This window comes from Salmo salar, chromosome 15 (genome assembly GCF_965601325.2).
Source record: "Salmo salar chromosome 15, fSalSal1, whole genome shotgun sequence".
NCBI lineage: Eukaryota > Metazoa > Chordata > Actinopteri > Salmoniformes > Salmonidae > Salmo > Salmo salar.
The window spans coordinates 12,298,903-12,320,000 of NC_138305.1; the positions used below are offsets into that span (position 1 = coordinate 12,298,903).

At 43.0% G+C, this 21,098-nt stretch overlaps 1 protein-coding gene across 2 annotated transcripts in view; it reads right to left on the reverse strand.

The window, feature by feature from the left end:
- ypel1 (yippee-like 1) overlaps positions 1 to 21,098 on the reverse strand; it is a 65,366-nt gene that overhangs the window by 22,240 nt on the left and 22,028 nt on the right. For both annotated transcript variants that reach the window (XM_082961586.1, XM_082961585.1), the window contains 2 exons: positions 20,641 to 20,684; positions 19,795 to 19,903 (listed from right to left, as the gene is read on the reverse strand). In XM_082961586.1, the coding sequence (XP_082817712.1) occupies positions 19,795 to 19,903; positions 20,641 to 20,684 (153 nt within the window). The remainder of the gene's footprint in view (positions 1 to 19,794; positions 19,904 to 20,640; positions 20,685 to 21,098) is intronic.

Sequence of the window (21,098 nt, forward strand, 5' to 3'; positions counted from 1 at the left end):
AGCGGTAGGTGTAGTAGGTAGGTAACATTTTTTTTGAGAGGTAGGTGTAGTAGGTAGGTAACATTTTGTTTGAGGTAGGTATAGTAGGTAGGTGACATTATCTTTGCGCGGTAGGTGTAGTAGATAGGTGACATTTTGTTGGAGCGGTAGGTGTAGTAGGTAGGTGACATTTTGGTGGAGCGGTAGGTGTAGTAGGTAGGTAACATTTTATTTGAGAGGTAGGTGTAGTAGGTAGGTGACATTTTGTTTGAGCGGTAGGTGTAGTAGATGGGTGACATTTTGTTGGAGCGGTATGTGTAGTAGATAGGTAGGTAGGTGTAGTAGATAGGTAGATAGGTGACATTTTGTTGGAGCGGTAGGTATAGTAGATGGGTGACATTTTGTTGGAGCGGTAGGTGTAGTAGATAGTTAGGTAGGTGTAGTAGATAGGTAGATAGGTGACATTTTGTTGGAGCGGTAGGTGTAGTAGGTAGGTGATATTTTGTTTGAGCGGTAGGTGTAGTAGATAGGTGACATTTTGTTGGGGCGGTAGGTATAGTAGGTAGGTGACATTTTCTTTGAGCGGTAGGTGTAGTAGGTAGGTAGGTAGGTGTAGTAGGTAGGTGACATTTTGTTGGGGCGGTAGGTGTAGTAGAGAGGTGACATATTGTTTGAGCGGTAGGTGTAGTAGATAGGTGATATTTTGTTTGAGCGGTAGGTGTAGTAGATAGGTGACATTTTCTTGAAGCGGTAGGTGTAGTAGATAGGTAGGTAGGTGTAGTAGTTAGGTGATATTTTGTTTGAGCAGTAGGTGTAGTAGGTAGGTAACATTTTCTTTGAGAGGTAGGTGTAGTAGGTAGGTTACATTTTGTTGAAGCGGTAGGTGTAGTACGTAGGTGACATTTTGTTTGAGTGGTAGGTGTAGTAGATAGGTAGATAGGTGACATTTTTTTGGAGAGGTAGGTGTAGTAGGTAGGTTACATTTTGTTGGAGCGGTAGTTGTAGTAGGTAGGTGACATTTTGTTGGAGCGGTAGGTGTAGTAGATAGGTAGGTAGGTGTAGTAGATAGGTAGATAGGTGACATTTTGTTGGAGCGGTAGGTGTAGGAGATAGGTGACATTTTGTTGGAGCGGTAGGTGTAGTAGGTAGGTGACATTTTGTTGGAGCGGTAGGTGTAGTAGGTAGGTAACATTTTATTTGAGAGGTAGGTGTAGTAGGTAGGTGACATTTTGTTTGAGCGGTAGGTGTAGTAGATGGGTGACATTTTGTTTGAGCGGTAGGTGTAGTAGATAGGTGACATTTTGTTGGAGCAGTAGGTATAGTAGATAGGTGACATTTTGTTTGAGCGGTAGGTGTAGTAGATAGGTGACATTTTGTTGGAGCTGTAGGTGTAGTAGATAGGTGACATTTTGTTGGAGCGGTAGGTGTAGTAGATAGGTGACATTTTCTTGAAGCGGTAGGTGTAGTAGATAGGTAGGTAGGTGTAGTAGTTAGGTGACATTTTGTTTGAGCAGTAGGTGTAGTAGGTAGGTAACATTTTGTTTGAGAGGTAGGTGTAGTAGGTAGGTTACATTTTGTTGAAGCGGTAGGTGTAGTACGTAGGTGACATTTTGTTTGAGTGGTAGGTGTAGTAGATAGGTAGATAGGTGACATTTTGTTGGAGAGGTAGGTGTAGTAGGTAGGTTACATTTTGTTGGAGCGGTAGTTGTAGTAGGTAGGTGACATTTTGTTGGAGCGGTAGGTGTAGTAGATAGGTAGGTAGGTGTAGTAGATAGGTAGATAGGTGACATTTTGTTGGAGCGGTAGGTGTAGTAGATAGGTCACATTTTGTTGAAGCGGTAGGTGTAGTACGTAGGTGACATTTTGTTTGAGTGGTAGGTGTAGTAGATAGGTAGATAGGTGACATTTTGTTGGAGCGGTCGGTGTAGTAGGTAGGTTACATTTTGTTGGAGCGGTAGTTGTAGTAGGGAGGTGACATTTTGTTGGAGCGGTAGGTGAAGTAGATAGGTAGGTAGGTGTAGTAGATAGGTAGATAGGTGACATTTTGTTGGAGCGGTAGGTGTACTAGATAGGTGACATTTTGTTGGAGCGGTAGGTGTAGTAGGTAGGTGACATTTTGTTGGAGCGGTAGGTGTAGTAGATAGGTAAACATTTTGTTGGAGCGGTAGGTGTAGTAGATAGGTAGGTAGGTGTAATAGATAGGTAGATAGGTAGATAGGTGACATTTTGTTGGAGCGGTAGGTGTAGTAGATAGGTGACATTTTGTTTGAGAGGTAGGTGTAGTAGGTAGGTGACATTTTGTTTGAGTTGTAGGTGTAGTAGATAGGTAGATAGGTGACATTTTGTTGGAGAGTTAGGTGTAGTAGGTAGGTTACATTTTGTTGGAGCGGTAGTTGTAGTAGGTAGGTGACATTTTGTTGGAGCGGTAGGTGTAGTAGGTAGGTAACATTTTATTTGAGAGGTAGGTGTAGTAGGTAGGTGACATTTTGTTTGAGCGGTAGGTGTAGTAGATGGGTGACATTTTGTTTGAGCGGTAGGTGTAGTAGATAGGTGACATTTTGTTTGAGCGGTAAGTGTAGTAGATAGGTGACATTTTGTTGGAGCGGTAGGTATAGTAGATAGGTGACATTTTGTTTGAGCGGTAGGTGTAGTAGATAGGTGACATTTTGTTGGAGCTGTAGGTGTAGTAGATAGGTGACATTTTGTTGGAGCGGTAGGTGTAGTAGATAGGTAACATTTTCTTGAAGCGGTAGGTGTAGTAGATAGGTAGGTAGGTGTAGTAGTTAGGTGACATTTTGTTTGAGCAGTAGGTGTAGTAGGTAGGTAACATTTTGTTTGAGAGGTAGGTGTAGTAGGTAGGTTACATTTTGTTGAAGCGGTAGGTAGGGTACGTAGGTGACATTTTGTTTGAGTGGTAGGTGTCGTAGATAGGTAGATAGGTGACATTTTGTTGGAGAGGTAGGTGTAGTAGGTAGGTTACATTTTGTTGGAGCGGTAGTTGTAGTAGGTAGGTGACATTTTGTTGGAGCGGTAGGTGTAGTAGATAGGTAGGTAGGTGTAGTAGATAGGTAGATAGGTGACATTTTGTTGGAGCGGTAGGTGTAGGAGATAGGTGACATTTTGTTGGAGCGGTAGGTGTAGTAGGTAGGTGACATTTTGTTGGAGCGGTAGGTGTAGTAGGTAGGTAACATTTTATTTGAGAGGTAGGTGTAGTAGGTAGGTGACATTTTGTTTGAGCGGTAGGTGTAGTAGATGGGTGACATTTTGTTGGAGCGGTAGGTGTAGTAGATAGGTAGGTAGGTGTAGTAGATAGGTAGATAGGTGACATTTTGTTGGAGCGGTAGGTGTAGTAGGTAGGTGATATTTTGTTTGAGCGGTAGGTGTAGTAGATAGGTGACATTTTGTTGGGGCGGTAGGTATAGTAGGTAGGTGACATTTTCTTTGAGCGGTAGGTGTAGTAGGTAGGTAGGTAGGTGTAGTAGGTAGGTGACATTTTGTTGGGGCGGTAGGTGTAGTAGAGAGGTGACATATTGTTTGAGCGGTAGGTGTAGTAGATAGGTGATATTTTGTTTGAGCGGTAGGTGTAGTAGATAGGTGACATTTTCTTGAAGCGGTAGGTGTAGTAGATAGGTAGGTAGGTGTAGTAGTTAGGTGATATTTTGTTTGAGCAGTAGGTGTAGTAGGTAGGTAACATTTTCTTTGAGAGGTAGGTGTAGTAGGTAGGTTACATTTTGTTGAAGCGGTAGGTGTAGTACGTAGGTGACATTTTGTTTGAGTGGTAGGTGTAGTAGATAGGTAGATAGGTGACATTTTTTTGGAGAGGTAGGTGTAGTAGGTAGGTTACATTTTGTTGGAGCGGTAGTTGTAGTAGGTAGGTGACATTTTGTTGGAGCGGTAGGTGTAGTAGATAGGTAGGTAGGTGTAGTAGATAGGTAGATAGGTGACATTTTGTTGGAGCGGTAGGTGTAGGAGATAGGTGACATTTTGTTGGAGCGGTAGGTGTAGTAGGTAGGTGACATTTTGTTGGAGCGGTAGGTGTAGTAGGTAGGTAACATTTTATTTGAGAGGTAGGTGTAGTAGGTAGGTGACATTTTGTTTGAGCGGTAGGTGTAGTAGATGGGTGACATTTTGTTTGAGCGGTAGGTGTAGTAGATAGGTGACATTTTGTTGGAGCAGTAGGTATAGTAGATAGGTGACATTTTGTTTGAGCGGTAGGTGTAGTAGATAGGTGACATTTTGTTGGAGCTGTAGGTGTAGTAGATAGGTGACATTTTGTTGGAGCGGTAGGTGTAGTAGATAGGTGACATTTTCTTGAAGCGGTAGGTGTAGTAGATAGGTAGGTAGGTGTAGTAGTTAGGTGACATTTTGTTTGAGCAGTAGGTGTAGTAGGTAGGTAACATTTTGTTTGAGAGGTAGGTGTAGTAGGTAGGTTACATTTTGTTGAAGCGGTAGGTGTAGTACGTAGGTGACATTTTGTTTGAGTGGTAGGTGTAGTAGATAGGTAGATAGGTGACATTTTGTTGGAGAGGTAGGTGTAGTAGGTAGGTTACATTTTGTTGGAGCGGTAGTTGTAGTAGGTAGGTGACATTTTGTTGGAGCGGTAGGTGTAGTAGATAGGTAGGTAGGTGTAGTAGATAGGTAGATAGGTGACATTTTGTTGGAGCGGTAGGTGTAGTAGATAGGTCACATTTTGTTGAAGCGGTAGGTGTAGTACGTAGGTGACATTTTGTTTGAGTGGTAGGTGTAGTAGATAGGTAGATAGGTGACATTTTGTTGGAGCGGTAGGTGTAGTAGGTAGGTTACATTTTGTTGGAGCGGTAGTTGTAGTAGGGAGGTGACATTTTGTTGGAGCGGTAGGTGAAGTAGATAGGTAGGTAGGTGTAGTAGATAGGTAGATAGGTGACATTTTGTTGGAGCGGTAGGTGTACTAGATAGGTGACATTTTGTTGGAGCGGTAGGTGTAGTAGGTAGGTGACATTTTGTTGGAGCGGTAGGTGTAGTAGATAGGTAAACATTTTGTTGGAGCGGTAGGTGTAGTAGATAGGTAGGTAGGTGTAATAGATAGGTAGATAGGTAGATAGGTGACATTTTGTTGGAGCGGTAGGTGTAGTAGATAGGTGACATTTTGTTTGAGAGGTAGGTGTAGTAGGTAGGTGACATTTTGTTTGAGTTGTAGGTGTAGTAGATAGGTAGATAGGTGACATTTTGTTGGAGAGTTAGGTGTAGTAGGTAGGTTACATTTTGTTGGAGCGGTAGTTGTAGTAGGTAGGTGACATTTTGTTGGAGCGGTAGGTGTAGTAGGTAGGTAACATTTTATTTGAGAGGTAGGTGTAGTAGGTAGGTGACATTTTGTTTGAGCGGTAGGTGTAGTAGATGGGTGACATTTTGTTTGAGCGGTAGGTGTAGTAGATAGGTGACATTTTGTTTGAGCGGTAAGTGTAGTAGATAGGTGACATTTTGTTGGAGCGGTAGGTATAGTAGATAGGTGACATTTTGTTTGAGCGGTAGGTGTAGTAGATAGGTGACATTTTGTTGGAGCTGTAGGTGTAGTAGATAGGTGACATTTTGTTGGAGCGGTAGGTGTAGTAGATAGGTAACATTTTCTTGAAGCGGTAGGTGTAGTAGATAGGTAGGTAGGTGTAGTAGTTAGGTGACATTTTGTTTGAGCAGTAGGTGTAGTAGGTAGGTAACATTTTGTTTGAGAGGTAGGTGTAGTAGGTAGGTTACATTTTGTTGAAGCGGTAGGTAGGGTACGTAGGTGACATTTTGTTTGAGTGGTAGGTGTCGTAGATAGGTAGATAGGTGACATTTTGTTGGAGAGGTAGGTGTAGTAGGTAGGTTACATTTTGTTGGAGCGGTAGTTGTAGTAGGTAGGTGACATTTTGTTGGAGCGGTAGGTGTAGTAGATAGGTAGGTAGGTGTAGTAGATAGGTAGATAGGTGACATTTTGTTGGAGCGGTAGGTGTAGGAGATAGGTGACATTTTGTTGGAGCGGTAGGTGTAGTAGGTAGGTGACATTTTGTTGGAGCGGTAGGTGTAGTAGGTAGGTAACATTTTATTTGAGAGGTAGGTGTAGTAGGTAGGTGACATTTTGTTTGAGCGGTAGGTGTAGTAGATGGGTGACATTTTGTTGGAGCGGTAGGTGTAGTAGATAGGTAGGTAGGTGTAGTAGATAGGTAGATAGGTGACATTTTGTTGGAGCGGTAGGTTTAGTAGGTAGGTGACATTTTGTTGGAGCGGTAGGTGTAGTAGGTAGGTTACATTTTGTTGGAGCGGTAGTTGTGGTAGTTAGGTGACATTTTGTTGGAGCGGTAGGTGTAGTAGATAGGTAGGTAGGTGTAGTAGATAGGTGACATTTTGTTGGAGCGGTAGGTGTAGTAGATAGGTGACATTTTGTTGGAGCGGTAGGTGTAGTAGGTAGGTGACATTTTGATGGAGCGGTAGGTGTAGTAGATAGGTCACATTTTGTTGGAGCGGTAGGTGTAGTAGATAGGTAGGTAGGTGTAATAGATAGGTAGATAGGTGACATTTTGTTGGAGCGGTAAGTGTAGTAGATAGGTGACATTTTGTTGGAGCGGTAGGTGTAGTAGATAGGTAGGTAGGTGTAGTAGATAGGTAGATAGGTGACATTTTGTTGGAGCGGTAGGTGTAGTAGGTAGGTAACATTTTGTTTGAGAGGTAGGTGTAGTAGGTAGGTTACATTTTGTTTGAGCGGTAGGTGTAGTAGATAGGTAACATTTTGTTGGAGCGGTAGGTGTAGTAGATAGGTGACATTTTGTTTGAGAGGTAGGTGTAGTAGGTAGGTGACATTTTGTTTGAGTGGTAGGTGTAGTAGATAGGTAGATAGGTGACATTTTGTTGGAGAGTTAGGTGTAGTAGGTAGGTTACATTTTGTTGGAGCGGTAGTTGTAGTAGGTAGGTGACATTTTGTTGGAGCGGTAGGTGTAGTAGGTAGGTAACATTTTATTTGAGAGGTAGGTGTAGTAGGTAGGTGACATTTTGTTTGAGCGGTAGGTGTAGTAGATGGGTGACATTTTGTTTGAGCGGTAGGTGTAGTAGATAGGTGACATTTTGTTTGAGCGGTAAGTGTAGTAGATAGGTGACATTTTGTTGGAGCGGTAGGTATAGTAGATAGGTGACATTTTGTTTGAGCGGTAGGTGTAGTAGATAGGTGACATTTTGTTGGAGCTGTAGGTGTAGTAGATAGGTGACATTTTGTTGGAGCGGTAGGTGTAGTAGATAGGTGACATTTTCTTGAAGCGGTAGGTGTAGTAGATAGGTAGGTAGGTGTAGTAGTTAGGTGACATTTTGTTTGAGCAGTAGGTGTAGTAGGTAGGTAACATTTTGTTTGAGAGGTAGGTGTAGTAGGTAGGTTACATTTTGTTGAAGCGGTAGGTAGGGTACGTAGGTGACATTTTGTTTGAGTGGTAGGTGTCGTAGATAGGTAGATAGGTGACATTTTGTTGGAGAGGTAGGTGTAGTAGGTAGGTTACATTTTGTTGGAGCGGTAGTTGTAGTAGGTAGGTGACATTTTGTTGGAGCGGTAGGTGTAGTAGATAGGTAGGTAGGTGTAGTAGATAGGTAGATAGGTGACATTTTGTTGGAGCGGTAGGTGTAGGAGATAGGTGACATTTTGTTGGAGCGGTAGGTGTAGTAGGTAGGTGACATTTTGTTGGAGCGGTAGGTGTAGTAGGTAGGTAACATTTTATTTGAGAGGTAGGTGTAGTAGGTAGGTGACATTTTGTTTGAGCGGTAGGTGTAGTAGATGGGTGACATTTTGTTGGAGCGGTAGGTGTAGTAGATAGGTAGGTAGGTGTAGTAGATAGGTAGATAGGTGACATTTTGTTGGAGCGGTAGGTTTAGTAGGTAGGTGACATTTTGTTGGAGCGGTAGGTGTAGTAGGTAGGTTACATTTTGTTGGAGCGGTAGTTGTGGTAGTTAGGTGACATTTTGTTGGAGCGGTAGGTGTAGTAGATAGGTAGGTAGGTGTAGTAGATAGGTAGATAGGTGACATTTTGTTGGAGCGGTAGGTGTAGTAGATAGGTGACATTTTGTTGGAGCGGTAGGTGTAGTAGGTAGGTGACATTTTGATGGAGCGGTAGGTGTAGTAGATAGGTCACATTTTGTTGGAGCGGTAGGTGTAGTAGATAGGTAGGTAGGTGTAATAGATAGGTAGATAGGTGACATTTTGTTGGAGCGGTAAGTGTAGTAGATAGGTGACATTTTGTTGGAGCGGTAGGTGTAGTAGATAGGTAGGTAGGTGTAGTAGATAGGTAGATAGGTGACATTTTGTTGGAGCGGTAGGTGTAGTAGGTAGGTAACATTATGTTTGAGAGGTAGGTGTAGTAGGTAGGTTACATTTTGTTTGAGCGGTAGGTGTAGTAGATAGGTAACATTTTGTTGGAGCGGTAGGTGTAGTAGATAGGTAGGTAGGTAGGTGTAGTAGATAGGTAGATAGGTGACATTTTGTTGGAGCGGTAGGTGTAGTAGATAGGTGACATTTTGTTGGAGCGGTAGGTGTAGTAGGTAGGTGACATTTTGTTGGAGCGGTAGGTATAGTAGGTAGGTAACATTTTATTTGAGAGGTAGGTGTAGTAGGTAGGTGACATTTTGTTTGAGCGGTAGGTGTAGTAGATAGGTGACATTTTGTTTGAGAGGTAGGTGTAGTAGGTAGGTGACATTTTGTTTGAGCGGTAGGTGTAGTAGATAGGTGACATTTTGTTGGAGCGGTAGGTGTAGTAGATAGTTAGGTAGGTGTAGTAGATAGGTAGATAGGTGACATTTTGTTTGAGCGGTAGGTGTAGTAGATAGGTGACATTTTGTTGGGGCGGTAGGTGTAGTAGGTAGGTGACATTTTGTTTGAGCGGTAGGTGTAGTTGGTAGGTAGGTAGGTGTAGTAGGTAGGTAACATTTTGTTTGAGCGGTAGCTGTAGTAGATAGGTAGGTAGGTGTAGTAGGTAGGTGACATTTTGTTGGGGCGGTAGGTGTAGTAGATAGGTGACATATTGTTTGAGCGGTAGGTGTAGTAGCTAGTTGACATATTGTTTGAGCGGTAGGTGTCGTAGGTAGGTGACATTTTTTTTGAGCGGTAGGTGTTGTAGATAGGTGACATTTTGTTGGAGCGGTAGGTGTAGTAGATAGGTGACATTTTGTTGGAGCAGTAGGTGTAGTAGGTAGGTGATATTTTGTTGGGGCGGTAGGTGTAGTACATAGGTGACATTTTGTTTGAGCGGTAGGTGTAGTACATAGGTGACATTTTGTTTGAGCGGTAGGTGTAGTAGGTAGGTGAAATTTTGATGAGCGGTAGCTGTAGTAGGTAGGTGACATTTTGTTGGAGCGGTAGGTGTAGTAGATAGGTAGATAGGTGACATTTTGTCTGAGCAGTAGGTGTAGTAGGTAGGTGACATTTTGTTGGAGCGGTAGGTGTAGTAGGTACGTGACATTTTGTTGGAGCGGTAGGTGTAGTAGATAGGTGACATTTTGTTGGAGCGGTAGGTGTAGTAGATAGGTGACATTTTGTTGGAGCGGTAGGTGTAGTAGATTGGTGACATTTTGTTGGAGCTGTAGGTGTAGTAGGTAGGTGACATTTTGTTGGAGCGGTAGTTGTAGTAGGTAGGTGACATTTTGTTTGAGCGGTAGGTGTAGTAGATAGGTAGATAGGTGACATTTTGTTGGAGCGGTAGGTGTAGTGGGTAGGTGACATTTTGTTGGAGCGGTAGGTGTAGTAGGTAGGTAACATTTTGTTTGAGAGGTAGGTGTAGTAGTTAGGTTACATTTTGTTTGAGCGGTAGGTGTAGTAGATAGGTGACATTTTGTTGGAGCGGTAGGTGTAGTAGATAGGTAGGTAGGTGTAGTAGATAGGTAGATAGGTGACATTTTGTTGGAGCGGTAGGTGTAGTAGATAGGTGACATTTTGTTGGAGCGGTAGGTGTAGTAGGTAGGTGACATTTTGTTGGAGCGGTAGGTATAGTAGGTAGGTAACATTTTATTTGAGAGGTAGGTGTAGTAGGTAGGTGACATTTTGTTTGAGCGGTAGGTGTAGTAGATAGGTGACATTTTGTTTGAGAGGTAGGTGTAGTAGGTAGGTGACATTTTGTTTGAGCGGTAGGTGTAGTAGATAGGTGACATTTTGTTGGAGCGGTAGGTGTAGTAGATAGTTAGGTAGGTGTAGTAGATAGGTAGATAGGTGACATTTTGTTTGAGCGGTAGGTGTAGTAGATAGGTGACATTTTGTTGGGGCGGTAGGTGTAGTAGGTAGGTGACATTTTGTTTGAGCGGTAGGTGTAGTTGGTAGGTAGGTAGGTGTAGTAGGTAGGTAACATTTTGTTTGAGCGGTAGCTGTAGTAGATAGGTAGGTAGGTGTAGTAGGTAGGTGACATTTTGTTGGGGCGGTAGGTGTAGTAGATAGGTGACATATTGTTTGAGCGGTAGGTGTAGTAGCTAGTTGACATATTGTTTGAGCGGTAGGTGTCGTAGGTAGGTGACATTTTTTTTGAGCGGTAGGTGTTGTAGATAGGTGACATTTTGTTGGAGCGGTAGGTGTAGTAGATAGGTGACATTTTGTTGGAGCAGTAGGTGTAGTAGGTAGGTGATATTTTGTTGGGGCGGTAGGTGTAGTACATAGGTGACATTTTGTTTGAGCGGTAGGTGTAGTACATAGGTGACATTTTGTTTGAGCGGTAGGTGTAGTAGATAGGTAGATAGGTGACATTTTGTCTGAGCAGTAGGTGTAGTAGGTAGGTGACATTTTGTTGGAGCGGTAGGTGTAGTAGGTACGTGACATTTTGTTGGAGCGGTAGGTGTAGTAGATAGGTGACATTTTGTTGAAGCGGTAGGTGTAGTAGGTAGGTGACATTTTGTTTGAGCGGTAGGTGTAGTAGACAGGTAGATAGGTGACATTTTGTTGGAGCGGTAAGTGTAGTAGGTAGGTGACATTTTGTTGGAGCGGTAGGTGTAGTAGGTAGGTAACATTTTGTTTGAGAGGTAGGTGTAGTAGGTAGGTTACATTTTGTTTGAGCGGTAGGTGTAGTAGATAGGTAACATTTTGTTGGAGCGGTAGGTGTAGTAGATAGGTAGGTAGGTAGGTGTAGTAGATAGGTAGATAGGTGACATTTTGTTGGAGCGGTAGGTGTAGTAGATAGGTGACATTTTGTTGGAGCGGTAGGTGTAGTAGGTAGGTGACATTTTGTTGGAGCGGTAGGTGTAGTAGATAGGTAAACATTTTGTTGGAGCGGTAGGTGTAGTAGATAGGTAGGTAGGTGTAATAGATAGGTAGATAGGTAGATAGGTGACATTTTGTTGGAGCGGTAGGTGTAGTAGATAGGTGACATTTTGTTTGAGAGGTAGGTGTAGTAGGTAGGTGACATTTTGTTTGAGTTGTAGGTGTAGTAGATAGGTAGATAGGTGACATTTTGTTGGAGAGTTAGGTGTAGTAGGTAGGTTACATTTTGTTGGAGCGGTAGTTGTAGTAGGTAGGTGACATTTTGTTGGAGCGGTAGGTGTAGTAGGTAGGTAACATTTTATTTGAGAGGTAGGTATAGTAGATAGGTGACATTTTGTTTGAGCGGTAGGTGTAGTAGATAGGTGACATTTTGTTGGAGCTGTAGGTGTAGTAGATAGGTGACATTTTGTTGGAGCGGTAGGTGTAGTAGATAGGTGACATTTTCTTGAAGCGGTAGGTGTAGTAGATAGGTAGGTAGGTGTAGTAGTTAGGTGACATTTTGTTTGAGCAGTAGGTGTAGTAGGTAGGTAACATTTTGTTTGAGAGGTAGGTGTAGTAGGTAGGTTACATTTTGTTGAAGCGGTAGGTAGGGTACGTAGGTGACATTTTGTTTGAGTGGTAGGTGTCGTAGATAGGTAGATAGGTGACATTTTGTTGGAGAGGTAGGTGTAGTAGGTAGGTTACATTTTGTTGGAGCGGTAGTTGTAGTAGGTAGGTGACATTTTGTTGGAGCGGTAGGTGTAGTAGATAGGTAGGTAGGTGTAGTAGATAGGTAGATAGGTGACATTTTGTTGGAGCGGTAGGTGTAGGAGATAGGTGACATTTTGTTGGAGCGGTAGGTGTAGCAGGTAGGTGACATTTTGTTGGAGCGGTAGGTGTAGTAGGTAGGTAACATTTTATTTGAGAGGTAGGTGTAGTAGGTAGGTGACATTTTGTTTGAGCGGTAGGTGTAGTAGATGGGTGACATTTTGTTGGAGCGGTAGGTGTAGTAGATAGGTAGGTAGGTGTAGTAGATAGGTAGATAGGTGACATTTTGTTGGAGCGGTAGGTTTAGTAGGTAGGTGACATTTTGTTGGAGCGGTAGGTGTAGTAGGTAGGTTACATTTTGTTGGAGCGGTAGTTGTGGTAGTTAGGTGACATTTTGTTGGAGCGGTAGGTGTAGTAGATAGGTAGGTAGGTGTAGTAGATAGGTGACATTTTGTTGGAGCGGTAGGTGTAGTAGGTAGGTGACATTTTGATGGAGCGGTAGGTGTAGTAGATAGGTCACATTTTGTTGGAGCGGTAGGTGTAGTAGATAGGTAGGTAGGTGTAATAGATAGGTAGATAGGTGACATTTTGTTGGAGCGGTAAGTGTAGTAGATAGGTGACATTTTGTTGGAGCAGTAGGTGTAGTAGATAGGTAGGTAGGTGTAGTAGATAGGTAGATAGGTGACATTTTGTTGGAGCGGTAGGTGTAGTAGGTAGGTAACATTTTATTTGAGAGGTAGGTGTAGTAGGTAGGTGACATTTTGTTTGAGCGGTAGGTGTAGTAGATGGGTGACATTTTGTTGGAGCGGTAGGTGTAGTAGATAGGTAGGTAGGTGTAGTAGATAGGTAGATAGGTGACATTTTGTTGGAGCGGTAGGTTTAGTAGGTAGGTGACATTTTGTTGGAGCGGTAGGTGTAGTAGGTAGGTTACATTTTGTTGGAGCGGTAGTTGTGGTAGTTAGGTGACATTTTGTTGGAGCGGTAGGTGTAGTAGATAGGTAGGTAGGTGTAGTAGATAGGTGACATTTTGTTGGAGCGGTAGGTGTAGTAGGTAGGTGACATTTTGATGGAGCGGTAGGTGTAGTAGATAGGTCACATTTTGTTGGAGCGGTAGGTGTAGTAGATAGGTAGGTAGGTGTAATAGATAGGTAGATAGGTGACATTTTGTTGGAGCGGTAAGTGTAGTAGATAGGTGACATTTTGTTGGAGCAGTAGGTGTAGTAGATAGGTAGGTAGGTGTAGTAGATAGGTAGATAGGTGACATTTTGTTGGAGCGGTAGGTGTAGTAGGTAGGTAACATTTTGTTTGAGAGGTAGGTGTAGTAGGTAGGTTACATTTTGTTTGAGCGGTAGGTGTAGTAGATAGGTAACATTTTGTTGGAGCGGTAGGTGTAGTAGATAGGTGACATTTTGTTTGAGAGGTAGGTGTAGTAGGTAGGTGACATTTTGTTTGAGTGGTAGGTGTAGTAGATAGGTAGATAGGTGACATTTTGTTGGAGAGTTAGGTGTAGTAGGTAGGTTACATTTTGTTGGAGCGGTAGTTGTAGTAGGTAGGTGACATTTTGTTGGAGCGGTAGGTGTAGTAGGTAGGTAACATTTTATTTGAGAGGTAGGTGTAGTAGATAGGTGACATTTTGTTGGAGCGGTAGGTATAGTAGATAGGTGACATTTTGTTTGAGCGGTAGGTGTAGTAGATAGGTGACATTTTGTTTGAGCGGTAAGTGTAGTAGATAGGTGACATTTTGTTGGAGCGGTAGGTATAGTAGATAGGTGACATTTTGTTTGAGCGGTAGGTGTAGTAGATAGGTGACATTTTGTTGGAGCTGTAGGTGTAGTAGATAGGTGACATTTTGTTGGAGCGGTAGGTGTAGTAGATAGGTGACATTTTCTTGAAGCGGTAGGTGTAGTAGATAGGTAGGTAGGTGTAGTAGTTAGGTGACATTTTGTTTGAGCAGTAGGTGTAGTAGGTAGGTAACATTTTGTTTGAGAGGTAGGTGTAGTAGGTAGGTTACATTTTGTTGAAGCGGTAGGTAGGGTACGTAGGTGACATTTTGTTTGAGTGGTAGGTGTCGTAGATAGGTAGATAGGTGACATTTTGTTGGAGAGGTAGGTGTAGTAGATAGGTAGGTAGGTGTAGTAGATAGGTAGATAGGTGACATTTTGTTGGAGCGGTAGGTTTAGTAGGTAGGTGACATTTTGTTGGAGCGGTAGGTGTAGTAGGTAGGTTACATTTTGTTGGAGCGGTAGTTGTGGTAGTTAGGTGACATTTTGTTGGAGCGGTAGGTGTAGTAGATAGGTAGGTAGGTGTAGTAGATAGGTAGATAGGTGACATTTTGTTGGAGCGGTAGGTGTAGTAGATAGGTGACATTTTGTTGGAGCGGTAGGTGTAGTAGGTAGGTGACATTTTGATGGAGCGGTAGGTGTAGTAGATAGGTCACATTTTGTTGGAGCGGTAGGTGTAGTAGATAGGTAGGTAGGTGTAATAGATAGGTAGATAGGTGACATTTTGTTGGAGCGGTAGGTGTAGTAGGTAGGTAACATTTTGTTTGAGAGGTAGGTGTAGTAGGTAGGTTACATTTTGTTTGAGCGGTAGGTGTAGTAGATAGGTAACATTTTGTTGGAGCGGTAGGTGTAGTAGATAGGTAGGTAGGTAGGTGTAGTAGATAGGTAGATAGGTGACATTTTGTTGGAGCGGTAGGTGTAGTAGATAGGTGACATTTTGTTGGAGCGGTAGGTGTAGTAGGTAGGTGACATTTTGTTGGAGCGGTAGGTATAGTAGGTAGGTAACATTTTATTTGAGAGGTAGGTGTAGTAGGTAGGTGACATTTTGTTTGAGCGGTAGGTGTAGTAGATAGGTGACATTTTGTTTGAGAGGTAGGTGTAGTAGGTAGGTGACATTTTGTTTGAGCGGTAGGTGTAGTAGATAGGTGACATTTTGTTGGAGCGGTAGGTGTAGTAGATAGTTAGGTAGGTGTAGTAGATAGGTAGATAGGTGACATTTTGTTTGAGCGGTAGGTGTAGTAGATAGGTGACATTTTGTTGGGGCGGTAGGTGTAGTAGGTAGGTGACATTTTGTTTGAGCGGTAGGTGTAGTTGGTAGGTAGGTAGGTGTAGTAGGTAGGTAACATTTTGTTTGAGCGGTAGCTGTAGTAGATAGGTAGGTAGGTGTAGTAGGTAGGTGACATTTTGTTGGGGCGGTAGGTGTAGTAGATAGGTGACATATTGTTTGAGCGGTAGGTGTAGTAGCTAGTTGACATATTGTTTGAGCGGTAGGTGTCGTAGGTAGGTGACATTTTTTTTGAGCGGTAGGTGTTGTAGATAGGTGACATTTTGTTGGAGCGGTAGGTGTAGTAGATAGGTGACATTTTGTTGGAGCAGTAGGTGTAGTAGGTAGGTGATATTTTGTTGGGGCGGTAGGTGTAGTACATAGGTGACATTTTGTTTGAGCGGTAGGTGTAGTACATAGGTGACATTTTGTTTGAGCGGTAGGTGTAGTAGATAGGTAGATAGGTGACATTTTGTCTGAGCAGTAGGTGTAGTAGGTAGGTGACATTTTGTTGGAGCGGTAGGTGTAGTAGGTACGTGACATTTTGTTGGAGCGGTAGGTGTAGTAGATAGGTGACATTTTGTTGAAGCGGTAGGTGTAGTAGGTAGGTGACATTTTGTTTGAGCGGTAGGTGTAGTAGACAGGTAGATAGGTGACATTTTGTTGGAGCGGTAAGTGTAGTAGGTAGGTGACATTTTGTTGGAGCGGTAGGTGTAGTAGGTAGGTAACATTTTGTTTGAGAGGTAGGTGTAGTAGGTAGGTTACATTTTGTTTGAGCGGTAGGTGTAGTAGATAGGTAACATTTTGTTGGAGCGGTAGGTGTAGTAGATAGGTAGGTAGGTAGGTGTAGTAGATAGGTAGATAGGTGACATTTTGTTGGAGCGGTAGGTGTAGTAGATAGGTGACATTTTGTTGGAGCGGTAGGTGTAGTAGGTAGGTGACATTTTGTTGGAGCGGTAGGTATAGTAGGTAGGTAACATTTTATTTGAGAGGTAGGTGTAGTAGGTAGGTGACATTTTGTTTGAGCGGTAGGTGTAGTAGATAGGTGACATTTTGTTTGAGAGGTAGGTGTAGTAGGTAGGTGACATTTTGTTTGAGCGGTAGGTGTAGTAGATAGGTGACATTTTGTTGGAGCGGTAGGTGTAGTAGATAGTTAGGTAGGTGTAGTAGATAGGTAGATAGGTGACATTTTGTTTGAGCGGTAGGTGTAGTAGATAGGTGACATTTTGTTGGGGCGGTAGGTGTAGTAGGTAGGTGACATTTTGTTTGAGCGGTAGGTGTAGTTGGTAGGTAGGTAGGTGTAGTAGGTAGGTAACATTTTGTTTGAGCGGTAGCTGTAGTAGATAGGTAGGTAGGTGTAGTAGGTAGGTGACATTTTGTTGGGGCGGTAGGTGTAGTAGATAGGTGACATATTGTTTGAGCGGTAGGTGTAGTAGCTAGTTGACATATTGTTTGAGCGGTAGGTGTCGTAGGTAGGTGACATTTTTTTTGAGCGGTAGGTGTTGTAGATAGGTGACATTTTGTTGGAGCGGTAGGTGTAGTAGATAGGTGACATTTTGTTGGAGCAGTAGGTGTAGTAGGTAGGTGATATTTTGTTGGGGCGGTAGGTGTAGTACATAGGTGACATTTTGTTTGAGCGGTAGGTGTAGTACATAGGTGACATTTTGTTTGAGCGGTAGGTGTAGTAGGTAGGTGATATTTTGTTGGGGCGGTAGGTGTAGTACATAGGTGACATTTTGTTTGAGCGGTAGGTGTAGTACATAGGTGACATTTTGTTTGAGCGGTAGGTGTAGTAGGTAGGTGAAATTTTGATGAGCGGTAGCTGTAGTAGGTAGGTGACATTTTGTTGGAGCGGTAGGTGTAGTAGATAGGTAGATAGGTGACATTTTGTCTGAGCAGTAGGTGTAGTAGGTAGGTGACATTTTGTTGGAGCGGTAGGTGTAGTAGGTACGTGACATTTTGTTGGAGCGGTAGGTGTAGTAGATAGGTGACATTTTGTTGGAGCGGTAGGTGTAGTAGATAGGTGACATTTTGTTGGAGCGGTAGGTGTAGTAGATTGGTGACATTTTGTTGGAGCTGTAGGTGTAGTAGGTAGGTGACATTTTGTTGGAGCGGTAGGTGTAGTAGGTAGGTGACATTTTGTTTGAGCGGTAGGTGTAGTAGATAGGTAGATAGGTGACATTTTGTTGGAGCGGTAGGTGTAGTAGGTAGGTGACATTTTGTTGGAGCGGTAGGTGTAGTAGGTAGGTAACATTTTGTTTGAGAGGTAGGTGTAGTAGGTAGGTTACATTTTGTTTGAGCGGTAGGTGTAGTAGATAGGTGACATTTTGTTGGAGCGGTAGGTGTAGTAGATAGGTAGGTAGGTGTAGTAGATAGGTAGATAGGTGACATTTTGTTGGAGCGGTAGGTGTAGTAGATAGGTGACATTTTGTTGGAGCGGTAGGTGTAGTAGGTAGGTGACATTTTGTTGGAGCGGTAGGTATAGTAGGTAGGTAACATTTTATTTGAGAGGTAGGTGTAGTAGGTAGGTGACATTTTGTTTGAGCGGTAGGTGTAGTAGATAGGTGACATTTTGTTTGAGAGGTAGGTGTAGTAGGTAGGTGACATTTTGTTTGAGCGGTAGGTGTAGTAGATAGGTGACATTTTGTTGGGGCGGTAGGTGTAGTAGGTAGGTGACATTTTGTTTGAGCGGTAGGTGTAGTTGGTAGGTAGGTAGGTGTAGTAGGTAGGTAACATTTTGTTTGAGCGGTAGCTGTAGTAGATAGGTAGGTAGGTGTAGTAGGTAGGTGACATTTTGTTGGGGCGGTAGGTGTAGTAGATAGGTGACATATTGTTTGAGCGGTAGGTGTAGTAGCTAGTTGACATATTGTTTGAGCGGTAGGTGTCGTAGGTAGGTGACATTTTTTTTGAGCGGTAGGTGTTGTAGATAGGTGACATTATGTTGGAGCGGTAGGTGTAGTAGATAGGTGACATTTTGTTGGAGCAGTAGGTGTAGTAGGTAGGTGATATTTTGTTGGGGCGGTAGGTGTAGTACATAGGTGACATTTTGTTTGAGCGGTAGGTGTAGTACATAGGTGACATTTTGTTTGAGCGGTAGGTGTAGTAGATAGGTAGATAGGTGACATTTTGTCTGAGCAGTAGGTGTAGTAGGTAGGTGACATTTTGTTGGAGCGGTAGGTGTAGTAGGTACGTGACATTTTGTTGGAGCGGTAGGTGTAGTAGATAGGTGACATTTTGTTGGAGCGGTAGGTGTAGTAGATAGGTGACATTTTGTTGGAGCGGTAGGTGTAGTAGATTGGTGACATTTTGTTGGAGCTGTAGGTGTAGTAGGTAGGTGACATTTTGTTGGAGCGGTAGGTGTAGTAGGTAGGTGACATTTTGTTGGAGCGGTAGGTGTAGTAGGTAGGTGACATTTTGTTTGAGCGGTAGGTGTAGTAGGTAGGTGACATTTTGTCTGAGCGGTAGGTGTAGTAAATAGGTGACATTTTGTCTAAGCGGTAGGTGTAGTAGGTAGGTGACATTTTGTCTGAGCGGTAGGTGTAGTAGATAGGTGACATTCTGTTTGAGCGGTAGATGTAGTAGGTAGGTGACATTTTGTTTGAGCGTTAGGTGTAGTAGATAGGTGACATTTTGTTTGAGCGGTACGTGTATTAGATAGGTAGGTGTAGTAGGTAGGTGACATTTTGTTTGAGCGGTAGGTGTAATAGATAGGTGACATTTTGTTGGAGCGGTAGGTGTAGTAGATAGATGACATTTTGTTTGAGTGGTAGGTGTAGTAGATAGATGACATTTTGTTGGAGCGGTAGGTGTAGTAGGTAGGTGACATTTTGTTGGAGTGGTAGGTGTAGTAGGTAGGTAACATTTTGTTGGAGCGGTAGGTGTAGTGGATAGGTAGGTAGGTGTAGTAGGTAGGTGACATTTTGTTGGAGTGGTAGGTGTAGTGGATAGGTAGGTAGGTGTAGTAGATAGGTGACATTTTGTTGAAGCGGTAGGTGTAGTAGATAGGTGACATTTTGTTTGAGCGGTAGGTGTAGTAGGTAGGTGACATTTTGTTGGGAGCGGTAGGTGTAGTAGATAGGTGACATTTTGTTGGAGCGGTAGGTGTAGTAGATAGGTAGGTAGGTGACATTTTGTTGGAGCGGTAGGCGTAGTAGATAGGTGACATTTTGTTGAAGCGGTAGGTGTAGTAGATAGGTGACATTTTGTTTGAGCGGTAGGTGTAGTAGGTAGGTGACATTTTGTTGGGAGCGGTAGGTGTAGTAGATAGGTGACATTTTGTTGGAGCGGTAGGTGTAGTAGATAGGTAGGTAGGTGACATTTTGTTGGAGCGGTAGGCGTAGTAGATAGGTGACATCTTGTTGGAGCGGTAGGCGTAGTAGATAGGTAGGTAGGTGTAGTAGGTAGGTGACATTTTTTGGAGCGGTAGGTGTAGTAGATAGGTGACATTTTGTTGGAGCGGTAGGTGTAGTAGGTAGGTGACATTTTGTTGGAGTGGTAGGTGTATTGGATAGGTAGGTAGGTGTAGTAGGTAGGTGACATTTTGTTGGAGCGGTAGGTCTAGTAGATAGGTGACATTTTGTTGAAGCGGTAGGTGTAGTAGATAGGTGACATTTTGTTGGAGCGGTAGGTGTAGTAGATAGGTATGTAGGTGTAGTAGATAGGTGACATTTTGTTGGAGCGGTAGGTGTAGTAGATAGGTGACATTTTGTTGGAGCGGTAGGTGTAGTAGATAGGTAGGTAGGTAGGTAGGTAGGTGACATTTTGTTGGAGCGGTAGGTGTAGTAGGTAGGTAGGCAACATACGTATTTCCAGCCCAGAGTGGTTTTACAGTTTTCACAGTAGATGTCAGCGACGGCATGTAAACCTGTCAGGAGAACCCGCTCCTCGGCCGGCCCACAGCCCACGTTCACACTAAGGGAGAGAGAGAGAGAAAACAGCTCAATTTAAGGTTATGTTTAGGCATAAGGTTGGATGTAAGAGATGTTTAAATAAGAGTATTTAAAGATAAATTGTTGCAGCTTGGTCCGTTATAGACAAGCTGACGAAACATCAGGGTTTTAATACCTAGAGTTAAAGAGGGGGTTTAATACATACACAGAGTTAAAGAGGGGGTTTAATACATACACAGAGTTAAAGAGGGGGTTTAATACATACACAGAGTTAAAGAGGGGGTTTAATACTTCTAACCCCCCCTTAAAAGATTTAGATGCACTATTGTAAAGTGGTTGTTCCACTGGACATTATAAGGTGAATGCACCAATTTGTAAGTCGCTCTGGATAAGAGCGTCTGCTAAATGACTTAAATGTAAATGTAAATACTTACACAGAGTTATAGAGGGGGTTAAATACATACACAGAGTTAAAGAGGGGGTTTAATACATACACAGAGTTAAAGAGGGGGTTTAATACATACACAGAGTTATAGAGGGGGTTTAATACATACACAGAGTTAAAGAGGGAGTTTAATACATACAGAGTTAAAGAGGGGGTTTAATACTGACAGAGTTAAAGAGGGGGTTTTAATACATACACAGAGTTAAAGAGGGGGTTTAATACATACAGAGTTAAAGAGGGGGTTTAATACATACACAGAGTTATAGAGGGGGTTTAATACATACACAGAGTTAAAGAGGGGGTTTAATACTTACACAGAGTTAAAGAGGTAGGCTCTCCCCTGGCTGCCTTGGAATGACTGGAGCAGAGAAAATTAAAAAAACGTTAGATCACAAGAAGGAACCTCAGAAAAGTATTGCGGTGTGGGCAGACAGACAGACAGACAGACAGGGTATTGGAAAATGTGCTGTAGCCCTGGCCCCCTACTCTCTCTGTATCTCTGTCTATGTGTGTGTGGCCCCCTGCTTTCTGCATCTCTGTCTATGTGTGTGTGGCCCCCTACTCTATCTGTATCTCTGTCTATGTGGTGTGGCCCCCTACTCTCTCTGTATCTCTGTCTATGTGTGTGTGGCCCCCTGTTCTCTCTGTATCTCTCTGTGTGTGGCCCCCTGTTCTCTCTGTATCTCTCTGTGTGTGGCCCCCTGTTCTCTCTGTATCTCTCTGTGTGTGGCCCCCTGTTCTCTCTGTCTCTGTATCTCTCTGTGTGTGTGTG